Genomic DNA, 13,574 nt, shown 5'->3' with positions numbered 1-13,574 from the left:
AAGCACCTGTTCGAAGAAGTAGAATAAATAACTATTACTAAATACATCTTCACCTCATCATTTGTTATTGTGGAAAGACTTGAGGCAGTGGTGGATGATTCCATCTTTAGTAACTATAGCTTCTTGTCCTTGAAGACCACCGTAGCTTCAGTAAATTCTCCTAACAGCATTGCAATCTAGAATCTCAACACTAGATGACGCTAAAGCACTCTTTTACACACTGTACCTTTAGCTCATGGTTTGGATGGCCAAATACTGTAACAAAATAAGTGTAAATTCACATCTGGTTATAAAGGGTTGAGAACCACTGCTGGAGTAGAATAAAACCACAGGAAATAATGTGTTTGTGTTGGGGGGGTTTGCACACACACATGCGCGCACACAAACGGGTTAGGAGGAAAAAACAATAACCGAGTAAAACAGGTGCAGGTGAGTTTTTTTTTCTGGCACACACTTATGACATCACCAACGTGCGCCCTTCACACTACGTTACTCACTTTTCCCTTCACCCTGGTGGCTGGGGAGGCCAGTGGGGGAGGGGGGGTGTTCTTACGGAGGAGGAGGCCATTCTCCTGACCCCTGAGCCCCACACAGGAGAGCCCGTCCTTGGCCTCTGCGCGCTTCCTCGCACGCAGTGTGTTCCACGACAGAGACTTCCTGTTTGAACCAGGAAGTAGAAACAGCAACCAGCCAATCAGAGAGAAGCTCAGAGGCTCAGGCCAGGTGAGTCTGGCTGCAGCAGAAAGGCAACATGGCCGACACTTTCTAAGGGACCCTCTGGAGATTTCAAATGGTTTGGAAGTTTGATTACTAGCCAGTCATTACTAATGACTGCTAATATTTTCCTGCCCATTTCTGCCAGTCTTAAAGTCTTCAATACAAACAAGTATCTAAACTAAATACCATCTCAACTATTAGTATACATGATTCACATAACTCACATCAGAGCTGTGCATAACACATTTTTTACTGTGTCACCCTTTTGCATCTGAAGTTTACCTTTATTCTATTACTTCTACTGTATATGTACATATGTACATATACATATGTAATGTTAATATAATGTGGGTCTAAATGTGTTTGTATCAGAGGGTCATGTTGAAGCTGCAGCCAGACTCTTCTGGTTCAGAAACAGGAGGAGGAACGGAGAGATAGAACCACACACTGCTCTTTATTCACACAGAGAGAGAGAAACGTTAGACTGAAAGAGAGAGAGAGAGAGAGCCACAAAGAGAAGTGAGAGAAGCAGAAGCCAAACAGACAGTCACCTTTTCACATGTTCAATAACCATACCTATAGCTCAGCACAACTAAAATGAATCCTCTGTCTCAATGATATAACATTCCTGTCATGTCATATTATTTTAACCACTTCTTTGCCAACAACCAGGTCAGTAAGCAAACTTTTGTTTCTTTTACTAGCGTTATTTGTCTTACATGAAACAGTAATGAGCTAGATAGCTCAGGAGGTAACACCAGTCTTGGAGGGCCAGGGGCAAGTCCAATGAGGTTCCTTAAGCAAGACAATAATCAACTGCCTACCTCCAGTTGTAAGTTGGCCCAACATTTATCAACCTCTCGGGTCTTTAAAAAAACATATTAATCAGTGTTTTTTTCCTTTTGCCAACCAAAATCATTTGTCACCACTTTCAGAATATTAAATAGAATTCATATTTTAAGTTTGTTCTTTTTGTGGAGTGTCAAACCGTGGGGTTAGTAATAACTTAAAACAAAAAAACGTGAAAAGAAATGTCACCACAACATCAAAAAACTGAAATAAAAAGCTGAAATCAACCATTCAGGGAAAAGGTGCAGACAATAAAAACTGTAGCATAAATCTTCAATGTTTTCTAGACTTTATGGTCATAAATTCTTATTTCCTGAAGAAAATCCTCCATAGAGATGATGTCACCTTATGAATGTGTTGTTTGTGTCAGTGGAACACAGAAGCAGGCAGACCGCTCAGTTTCACGATTGCTGTTGTAGTTTATTTACAAATGTTAAAAACTACAAACTCGTTAAATCACCATCTGTCAGCCTAACGCAGGAAAACAAAAAACAACTTCACCTTCACGTCTTTGCTTCGCTAACTCATGCTCAAGTCCCCCCCCCCCCCTCCCCTCCGAAAAAAGGTTTATTTTACATATTTAAAATACATTTAAATCATCATTATCATTAGACTACCAACAGAACAATGCTGACCGCTGCCGTTATATGCAACATATTGCACAGCCGGACTTCATATTTTTCATAGTGCAAAAAGGTGTTTTTATATGTTGTTGTTATTTTTTCGTTTTCAAACAGGAATGTTCTAGAGCCTCAAAAATGATCTTTGTACATCAGTGAACTGCCGACGAAATAAACAAAAAAAAAATCAACAGGAAAGGAGGGAAAAAAATCCAACTTTGTCCGTAAAAAATAGAAAAATAATAATTAACAAGGCAGAAAAAGGAACAACAACAATACGAAGAATAATAAACAATAATTTTTCTGTTATAGATTGCCACAGACAACAAAATAAATCTTCTCCAGTGCTGGAGAACGGGGCTTGAAGTCCACCTGAATGCCCCAGGTGAGTGAGTTTTTTTTTCTTTCTCTCTTTCCAAAATACAGTAAAAAGAAAAATATATATATACACAAAAAAGGGTTGGGAAAAAATAAAGGAACAAAATTGTGTTAGGAACTGAAATAAGAGTCCGGTTTTCGCTCCACAAGAGAGTCAGTGATTTCAATATTTTTTCTATCCAGTCTATTCCTGACGGATACATCCTCAGTACTCTTTTATACGGAGCATTATCAGTGTGTGTGTGTGTGTGTGTGTGTGTGTGTGTGTGTGTGTGTGTGTGTGTGTGTGCGTGTGTGTGCTTGCGTGTGTGTGTGAGTTAGTTCCACAAATCCATTTGTCATGTAGTTGCCACATTGCCGTCAATGGCTCAGACATACAACTGTCACTCAAGCAGCTTGATTGGACAGTTGAGACCAGTTTTGTACCTTTTTCCACGAAGAAAAATTTTTGTAAGAAAAAATAAGAAAAAAAAAAATGTCTCCTGCAAGGTCCAACTTAGTTCATTCTTAAAGGGAGTAGGGAAGTTTGCAGGGGGAGGATTGTGTTAGGAGGTGAGGGGACAAGGGGGAGGATGGGGTGTTCATTCAACAAAAAAAAAAAGAAAAAAAAAAAAAGAAAAAAAATTCTCTCAGTTCTCTCTCGTCCAATCCGAGTGCTTGGTTTGTTTCGTGCCCCGACCACAACACAACAGAAGTGCGTCTTTTTTTTCTGCTTTTCTGCAGGTTTAAGAAGTGCTTTGGGGTGGGTGGGGTTGGGTTGGGTTTGGTAGTGGTTGGGTTGGGAGGACTTACTTGATGTTGTTAGCGTCCGCCACCGCCGCCGAGAATGACGTAGCAGAAGAAGAGTCTTTGATGGATTTTTTGGCGGGTCCCAAAACGTGTCCCGGGACAAAGCCCTCCGCCGCGGGGGACTGGCTGTTCCCAGGCCAGTATATGAGGAAGCGGTCGTACGGACTGATGGACAGAATTTGGACGGTTTGCCCCTGATTGACGGAGATTTCGTCCTCTTTGACCGCGGAGTAATCCTGCACGACGAGCATGGTGGAGGAGAAGCCGTTACAGCCGTCACCGTCCTGGGAATGGAGAGAATAGTGAAGGAAAGGGGAAGAGAAAATGGAGGAGAAGACAAGAGGAGACAAATACAACAAAGAAGGATGATAGAGGGAGAGAGGGAGAGAGGGTGAGGACAAAGTTAAGGTTTGTCTATGTGGGTTGGACAGCAGCTGTGATGTCATTAGGAATCAGCCAATCCTGAAGGGTTAGAGGCAGAGGGAGGTGGAGGAGGACACACAAGGACAATCAGAGGGTTGTTTGATTATTGTAAAATAATGTAAGGCTTTTCAGTTTAAAAAAGAAATATATTATTTCGTAAAAATCTCGTAAATAATTGCTGTCGTAAAATATGAGGTGAAAAAACGTAATGTATGAATGTTAATTTAGTTTATTCTCTGAGAATATCCAACTTTTTCCTCATAGAAGTCCAGAGTTTATTTGAGGTAAAATTATGACTTCGATGTCAAAACTTTTTTTTCTGTAATTTTTTCCCCCCCAACAGTGGCCCATGATACGCCCATGTACATATACTATATACTGTAAGATGATTGTTCAGAAACAGAATCTTGCATGAACATGACGATACTGTCTTATAATCCTCATATTAAAATCTGTAAGTCATAGTTGTCATCAGCAACGTCAACTAATTAGATGAACAAACATCAGAGACATTTTGACATTTTCTGCTAATGAAATCCTAAAATAACATTTGTAAAACTCATCAAAAACTGCTCTTTCCAGACACAGAGTCCTGCTTGTTCTGGATAATCCACATACCGGGCTGTCAACAGTTATTCATTTTTACCAAATATTAACGTGGACATTAGCAACCTTTGTACAGCACATATTTCAGAACCACTGCAAATAAATACAAAATAATCCCCAAGAAAACCCCACAAAATCATTGACCTATGACTAAAAAAAAATCTTGAAAGGCAGACAGAAAAGTAGGCCAGAAGTAGAGCAGATTGAGATGTATAAATGTGTATATAAAAACACACAGTATGCTGCCGGTTACACCTGCAGTAGCCCAGATTTTTAACCTTGGCGTTTATAGACAACAGACTCAGACCGCGTGAAGGGAAAATGTGTTTGTCATGCTCTACTTCACTAGCTGTCTGCTTCAGGCTATTGTTACTGGCTGAGGCAAAACAATGCAAGTGTAACATTAAAAAGAAAGGACACCATATCCTTAGCTTTTTCTTAAAAACGGTACAGTGTGTAATATCTGAGTGTTTTAAGGGAATCTAGTGGTGAAAGTTCTAGATGTCAACACTACATTGCTAACCCCTTTCTTTTGAGAAATTACAAAAGCTACGGTGGCCTTCAAGGACAAGGCCTTGTTCTTTTATTCCAACTATTATTCACCAATTTTCCTCTGAAGATTACATTTCATTTCTACCAAGTCTGTTCTGAAAAATGGCAATCAATTCTACACACTGCACCTTTAAATTGAAACTATATGTATGCAAAAAAGTATGTATATCATCCAGGTATTTTGCAGGTCACTGACCCTGGTTCCCCCGTTGGAGTTTGACAGCTTCAGCTGGCTCCCTATTGGCTCCTTGTCTCCCATAGCGACAGCAGATGACGGCCGGTTGCCTGACGATGAGCGTGCTCTGGGCTGAGTGCTGCAGCCTCCACTGCCCTTCTCCTTCTGCGGAAACTGCAGCGCTGCAAACACACACACAGACACGTTTATTTCACCTATTACTATTTTGTTAATACACAGCCTAGGCTCTGTAAACTGGTAAACAAACACACATATACAGATGATGCTTTTATTATATTATATTACTATTTTGTTAATACACAGCCTAGGCTCTGTGAACTGATATGTCAACAAAGGAGGCCCACCGTAGCAAGCAAAATGCCCCTTTACAGAGCCTAGGCTAGCTGACAAGGAAAAACGGAAAGTTCCTGGTAGCCACTTTAACGGTAGAGTCAGGTGGTGGTCTCAAGGACGTTTTGTTAGGTGTGTATGTGTGTGTGTGTGTGTGTGTGAGTGAGTGAGTGAGTGAGTGAGTGAGTGAGTGAGTGAGTGAGTGAGTGAGTGAGTGAGTGAGTGAGTGAGTGAGTGAGTGAGTGAGTGAGTGAGTGAGTGAGTGAGTGAGTGAGTGAGTGAGTGAGTGAGTGAGTGAGTGAGTGAGTGAGCATGCGTGCGTGTGCCTGAGAGAGTGTGTGAGTGAGTGAGTGAGTGAGTGAGTGAGTGAGTGAGTGTGTGTGTGTGTTTCCTCACCGAACAGGAAGTCGTTCTGTGCGTCCAGGACGTCCTGTATGTGTCTGGTCCAGACCTGTTTGATGTCGACGTTAGCGGCCTGCAGCGTGAAGCGCTCCGACGAGCCGCGGCACGCCAACACAAACTTACAGGGGTCGTTATCCACACTCTGCTCGATGCCCAGGAAGGACACCTGGAGGGGAGGAGGGCGACATTTCTAGAGTTAATATTACTTATAGATGTCTTAGTTAAAGTTGATGTTATGTGGACAACATTACTGAATTTTCTCCGGGAACATCATTTTTAATTGACTATTGGCTTTTAGCCCATTTAGACCATAATGCAAGGTTTGCACATTTTGGATGATGTCATTGTTTTTAAGACACATGACCGATGAAATGCAATGTGATTCGCTGAAATACATGTGTGGAAGAGGTAAGTTTTCTTTTCCCCTTTTTTATGTTAATGAGCAAATGCAACCATTTATAAAGCCAAGGGTTTAAGCTTAACATCGTTTTATTTCATGTCTATCTGCTACAGAGGCTGAGGAATAAATAATTTAATAAACACTGCCATTCTATGCAGTTTCTCATTTTTTAAAGGTTGTTTGTATATAATGCCATAGGTTTTCCAGGATGTATTTAAGTCTGACTAAAGTCTTAATAGGTTAAAAATGAACCCCTATCCCTCCACATACCTTGATGCTCTTCTTGTGCTGGTAGCCCGGCGTGGACGAGCCTTTCCTCAGCAGTTCACTGAAGATGACGATCTGCTCAAAGAGGAACACTCTGCGTTCTTTAGATCTGGACAGAACGCCGGTGTCCTGCTCCGTCACAAAGAAGGTCTCCTGCTGCAGCAGCTTGCCCTGACACGCCAGGTTACCCTGGAAACAAAAGGCAGCTCTATTAGTCTAGTGCATTACACGGCACTGACACATGCTTTGTTCTGATTGGTTAACACAATTCATTTAAGCGATAACTGGTCTGTTTGTTTTTAAATTATGAAAAGTATCAAGCAGGCGAAGGTGGTAGTGAAAAGCAGCAACCTTAGGCACATGTATAGAACTGAAGTGAACGTACCTCGTATCCCTGCAGCCGACCCAAATTCATCATGTCGTTACACAGTTTAGGGACCTGGGACATCAAGTCTACCGCTTTCTGTGAGGGACAAAGAGAGGGTTTTAAATATAACACACACACACACACACACACACACACACACACACACACACACACACACACACACCACTATATGATGTGATATTCCATCACTTGAAATTAGGTTGTGTTTCTTACCTCCATCTGTTCACAGTCCATGCCCGCCTTGGAGCTGTACTTCAGGAAGTCCTGAAGAGAAACACGACCAACAAGTTATAGTGGGATATACAGTATGAGCAATACGGTTATTTAATACATTATGCAATTATTACGTTTGCATATGAAAGGGGGTAGCACAATATTTTACAGTAATTGTTTTTCATTTCAAAATAAAAGACGCATTACAACTCCATCACCCTAGATAGCCCTGCTGTGTTTGGGTGATTTTTACCTTCATTAGCAGCTGGTATTTGGTGATTCTCTGGATCGGTTTGATGAGGAAATCACTGATGCCCAACCGCGACTGGATCTCCTGCTGGATGCCCTGGAAGAATAAACATACCAAATAGCATCAGAATAACTTCTTGTTAAAGGAATACTTCACCCATAGGGAATCGGTGTTCTATCATTATAAAATCGCGATTATAATATAATGAATGAGGTTTTTATTCCCTCAGACTTCCCTTGGCCCAGCTGTCCTGTTAATCCTGACCCTACATGTTACCATGTACAACACATTTACAAATCCGGTTACGCACGCAAGAATCAATATACACATATTTAAATAGTTTTGCTTCAATGGCCCGATATTTTTCAAGCTCAAAACAGATACAACTACGAACGTAGTATTAAGAGTCAATATTTCACTTACCTCAAAATACGTGTCGTTTTCTGCTACGATGAATTCTGATTTAGGCTTATTCTGACAATAGACCACGTACATGGAGTGGAGCTTTCTCTCCTGTAACACACACACACACACACACAGACAGACACAGCATTATCACAGGGCACTGATACATGCTGTGCTCTGATTGGTCAACCAAGGCATTCTACGGTATGTTATTTCTCCATAATGAACAGCTGTTACAGAAACCACTTTTCCAACTCACGTGTTTGATGAACAGGTTAGGAAGGTGTTCATGGTCGTCCAGGCATTTCTCCAGCTCTCCTGAGAAGAATCTACGATAGACAGTAGAGGGATGGGATGAGTTAGCAGTTAGCTCTGGTTAGCAACATGCAAACAGTACATCAGCTTTTCCAGACTTTAGACACCAATGTTGAACTCACTCTCTGTGCCAGTCGTACATCAGTTGAATATTCCCAAACACCATTTTGTCTTTTCCTTTCATGTCATCTGGAACACCTTTCTCCTTGATCCTCTTCATGAAGCCCTGGTAGGTTTTCACACAGGGTGGATATATTAGTTGTTAAAAACAAATTGGGATAATTTTATGTACGTGTATAATAAAAAATTAAAAAGTATTGGAATTTGGTAGACATGTTGTCAGTAGTTTATACTATAAAACAAAATGTTCATTCTACTCAAACATATGGCTATACATAGTCAAACGAGAGATTTTTTTTCCAGAGCTGTATATGTGTTTTAAAATCAAGGTGGGATAGCTGTTTCTAATTTTATATTTGTAAAGTGAAAGTTTATGATATTTGTGTTAATTCCGTGTGCAGTGTGTGTGTCTCACCTCCACTACGATTCCCAGGTCTTTGACGTAGTCCTTCTCCGTCTGAATCAACTCGTTCAGGACAAACCTGAGGACAACAGACACAGTGTCAACAAAAACAAAAAACAATAGTGCATGATGTAATAATGGGACAACTAAAACTTTATGCCTGTCTGTGGTTTGCTCTTACAACATGTTGTTAATCTGTAACAATGACAAAAATAAACTGAATTGAACTATACATGCTACATTTTTTTGTGTAGGTTTTTTCTTGTTTTTATTGGGCAACTAAATCAAAACCAATACATCAAGGCTTTACTAGTCTTAATGTAACCTGATAGCTTAGGTAGTATAAAATCAGTAGCAGGCATACACTATAGTAGTACTCACATGCGTCCCCTCATAGCCTTGGCTCTCTGCTCCATCTCAGGGTTTCGCGGCTGGACAGGAGTGGTCTGTTCTGGGGGAGTGATGGGAGAGAAGCCGGGGTAAGCTCCAGGCTCAAGGGTCTGGAAAAAAAAAGACAAGAGGATATTTACATTATTTTGACGAAGGGAAGTTATCTTTCATCATTGTGTGTGCCAGTTTATAAAAGACCAAAGATTTACAAGTGCTTTGACAGCAGAGGGCAGTGGGACATTGGTGTTCAGTGGACAGAAGAAACAATGATCACTTGGCCTTTGTCAATTTATTTAAATTATTTTTTTAACCTTTATTTATACAGGTAAATCCCATTGAGACAGTAGACTCTTTTTCAAGGGAGACCTGTTCCCATTTACACGTTACCATTCACACACACATTCATACACCGATAGCAGGCTAACTATCGACATTCACACAAGGCAAGGTTGGTGAAGTGTCTTGCCCAAGGACACAACAACCATGACACAAGTGACAGGGCGGGGATCGAACCTCCAACCCTTCGATCATTGGCCTCTACCACCTGAGCCACAGGTGGTAGCCCACTATTGTCCATTGTAAAGAGTAACTCAGCAACTCTACTCCCTCTTATGTGAAATTGTAAACAACGTTGACTGAATGACGTTTTGGTTCAAAATGCAATTTACGTTTGGGAAAATCTGTTGGTAGAAGTTGAGTTGATTGTAAATAGTTTCACATGCAATAGGAGTCAAAAGGAAGAGTGTCACTTAAGTCCTATTCGAGTTGAATGTCATTAAATTCGTTCAAATATCTGGTCAATGAACCAGTTAACATGTGGGTACATCTTCACCCCTGCTCTAGTTATAAATACAGCCACAACTACTGTCTTTTAGGTGAACTGTCTTGTGCCCGACAAAAATTGAGGAAGTTAACAATGTTTTTTTGCTGATCTGACACATGCCAACACCAACATACATGCCTATTTGGGAACCGAAACAACAGGAGGCATTGAGGGGAGAAACATCCCATAAAAGCTTACCAAAATGGGCTGCTGTAATGTCAGCTTCAGTTGGTACAGGTATACTCTTCTGGGTCTTGTTTTTAGCATGTATTTTTTTTATATACAATTTGGTGCTGTTCAAAGTATTCCAAATGACCTATTAGCAGTTAATGTTCACATAAATGTACAGAGAGTTATTACTTTGAAACTGAAATTAACATTAACCTCTAAACAAGGTTAATGTTTCTTTTGTGCATTGTCCCTTTTTAAATAAAGTTACATTACATTAAATACTTGATGGTTTCCATGCAAGTTCTGCAGATCCCTTTGATTTCTAAGCTCATATAAAGAAATTAATTTGTGATGGATACAGATATACAGTAATGGCTTTATCAATAAGTTTAGCTAACACTGAGTAATATGAGTATATGTTTCATGTCTGTGACTTAAGACTTAAGAAGAGAGGAGTATGTTATCTTTAAAGTATCTTTGCTGTGAGGATGCTTATAGTTTTTTATCTTGTAACAAACCACATCCTTATAGGTTTTACTGCTGTAGATAAAATGCCTTTCCGGAACGATGAGTTTAATAACTGAAGATCTGTGATGTTAAGCCCGTCCAATCAGGCTTCACATTGCTGTTCTATACCTAAATATGGACATTAAACTGGATCAGGCTAACTACACACACTATTGAAAATATGAACATACATACAACCCACACACACACACACTCACAATTACACTATACTGCACATTTATGGTACTACAGTATGTATCCACGGAAATCACAATCATCAAAGTAGTCATAAACGATGACCAAGACAGACAAACAGACCGACAGACAAGCTGGCCAGTTAGTGCCCATTACAAAGAAAGTGTTTACTATACTATCCATGCGTTCATGCACACAATCAAACACACACACACACACACACACACACACACACACACACTCACCATCTTGGTTTTAACCAGTTTTTCTATGGCGCTAACCAGCTCTGCGGCGCTTGGCCCCTCAGAGGAAGACTGCAGAGACGTTAGTAAAGCTGAAGACTGAGAGAAGGAAGAAGAAGGGAGGAGGAGGAAAGGATGTTAGAAAAGGTTAAAAGTAAAGGAAGAGAAGACAGGAAGTAGATTAGATGTTATAGCAAGATTATAAGATTATTATAGAGAGTAAAGCTGTTAGTCAGTTAGAAGAGGCTGGCAGCCGATCACACAGCAGGCTTTAAACCAAGACAAACACAAATGCATGATCTGCCCAAAGTCATTCTAATCCAAAACCCTAAATCTCGTTAAAAATCCTAGTGGGAAATATAAGATACAGCTCTGGAAAACATTAAGAGACCACTCCAAATGTTCAGTGTCTCTTGTTTGACTATTTATAGGCATTTGTTTGAGTAAAATAAACATTTTGGTTTTGCTCCATTAAACTTTCGACAATATTTCTAACAAATTCCGGGAAAAAAAAATTGTCATTCAGAATATTTCCATAAAGTTATGTAGAGATGAAGATTTAAGAAAAATCCAGACTGGTTTCTTCATTTTTTCCAGAGCTGTAGGTGATTTAAATAGTGAAAAGTATACAAATAATCTACAAAAATTCATAGATTTACACCCAAAAAAAAAAAAAAAAACAATGAACTGAATATAAGAACATATCAGGAGACAGCTGAGCAAGATTGGTAAGACACAAGTGGACGCGGACAAACTGATTGCAACTGATCCAACAGAATGCATACAAATTAAAAAAACAAACACACATTAAAAGCAGTTGTCTTTCGAAATGACCTATTAAATGTTAAAACATGTAGATTATTGAAACAGCACAAAGCAGTCAAGTAATGCATAAAACTAATGTTCCTATTCATAGAAAGTACTCAGCCTTACTTCAAGCAGTCTCGCAGTAGGATACCTCTAGCAGAAGTCCAAATACACACTAACATTTTGCCTCTTGCATCTGGGATAAATACTTAACTCGTTAAACACGCCCTCCCCAATGAGTCAAATAAAACGCCTTAGGGCCCATGACTCAGCAGATTTAATTCATTCACATCAACAACAACACACTTAACAAGTTCATCAGGGAAGAGGCGAGGTTTACAAAATATCTCCTTATTTACCAAAGCAGGTTTAGTCGAAAGTCTATTATAGGTAGACTATGCTCTGTCTCTACGCTCCGTTGCTAACCCCTCCCCTTTTCAGATAATTTACAGAAGCTACGGTGGCCTTCAAGGACAATAAGATAGTTCCAAACCATCAAGTGATGAGGTGATTAAGTATTTTTTGTTGCGGTGGTCGCGGGTTCAAATCCGACCAGTGGACCTTTACTGCAGATCATACCCCCCTTCTCTCTCTCTGTGTTCCCATTTCAACTATGTACTTTCTAATAAAGCTTGAAAATGCTAAAAAATTATCTTAAAAAAATGAAAGAAATCCATTGCACGCGTTTAGCCAGACCCACCTTGTCGTCCTGGGCGGAGGGGTCTTTGATGATCTCCATGGGGGGAGGCAGAGGGGTGTGGGGCTCCTCATCCTGCTCCTCCTCTCCTCCACTCTGCATCCCAGAGGCCGTCTTAGAGAGCAGGGTGCTGTCCTTACTATGGACTCTCTGTGAGGGGACACAATACAGACAGGTTACTATCCGTACTATGGACTCTCTGATGGGGACACAATACACAATACAGACAGGTTAACTATCCTTACTATGGACTCTCTGTGATGGGACACACAATACAGAGACAGAAAGGTTACTATCCTTACTATGGACTCTCTGATGGGGACACAATACACAATACAGACAGGTTAACTATCCTTACTATGGACTCTCTGTGATGGGACACACAATACAGAGACAGACAGGTTAACTATCCGTACTATGGACTCTCTGTGAGGGGGACACAATACAGACAGGTTACTATCCGTACTATGGACTCTCTGTGATGGGACACACAACACAGACGGGTTACTATCCTTTACTATGGACTCTCTGTGAGGGGGACACAATACACAGACAGACATGTTACTATCCTTACTATGGACTCTCTGAAGGGGACACACAATACAGAGACAGACAGGTTAACTATCCTTGACTATGGACTCTCTGAAGGGTACACAATATAGTCTGGCTCTGCCCGCCTACCTACTTCCGCTCAAATTTCAGTAGTCTACTTTACAAATGAAATGAAGTACGATGGTCTGATTGGACCAGGCTAGACACAATACAGAGGGAGTGAGAAATGACTTACAATCAACTGTGTTCCCCCCCATCCCCCATAACCATTATGTCAAATTTAAACACGGCTTTACTGGTTCATCATATAATATCTAAACACTTTTGAGTTAGCTTTCTGTCATTGTGGTCTGGTCAGGCTATATAGGATAAGTGCTAGTTAGAAATGAAAAATGAAAAAAACATGACCATAATTACCACACCATCTTGGTTTATGCCACGGTTATTGGCAAGGGGTGAATTCTTAAATTATGGAAATCTAACTCCTCAGTTTGATACTCGGTTGAGAGAACTAATGGCCATCTCACATAGAGAGTCTGAGATATGAATACATTTGGCAACACTCAG

General features: G+C 40.4%; 1 protein-coding gene across 1 annotated transcript in view; it reads right to left on the bottom strand.

Annotated features, from left to right (window-relative positions):
- Positions 1-2,137: 2,137 nt before the first annotated feature.
- Positions 2,138-13,574, bottom strand: part of LOC307258501 (kalirin-like) — a 75,553-nt gene continuing 64,116 nt past the window's right edge. Inside the window, exons 29-42 of the mRNA XM_080038054.1 lie at positions 12,441-12,605; positions 10,955-11,050; positions 9,005-9,123; positions 8,636-8,702; positions 8,223-8,326; positions 8,045-8,114; positions 7,804-7,893; positions 7,384-7,476; positions 7,131-7,181; positions 6,915-6,992; positions 6,533-6,718; positions 5,857-6,028; positions 5,131-5,291; positions 2,138-3,637 (exon numbers count right to left, since the gene is read on the bottom strand). Coding sequence (XP_079894180.1) covers positions 3,353-3,637; positions 5,131-5,291; positions 5,857-6,028; positions 6,533-6,718; positions 6,915-6,992; positions 7,131-7,181; positions 7,384-7,476; positions 7,804-7,893; positions 8,045-8,114; positions 8,223-8,326; positions 8,636-8,702; positions 9,005-9,123; positions 10,955-11,050; positions 12,441-12,605 — 1,737 coding nt within the window. The 3' untranslated portion in view covers positions 2,138-3,352. The remainder of the gene's footprint in view (positions 3,638-5,130; positions 5,292-5,856; positions 6,029-6,532; positions 6,719-6,914; positions 6,993-7,130; positions 7,182-7,383; positions 7,477-7,803; positions 7,894-8,044; positions 8,115-8,222; positions 8,327-8,635; positions 8,703-9,004; positions 9,124-10,954; positions 11,051-12,440; positions 12,606-13,574) is intronic.

The sequence above is a fragment of the Ammodytes marinus genome, assembly GCF_949987685.1.
Source record: "Ammodytes marinus genome assembly, chromosome: 12".
NCBI classification, from domain to species: Eukaryota; Metazoa; Chordata; class Actinopteri; order Uranoscopiformes; family Ammodytidae; genus Ammodytes; species Ammodytes marinus.
Note: the sequence above shows the minus strand (reverse complement) of the source record. Positions and strands in the feature narration are given on the sequence as shown.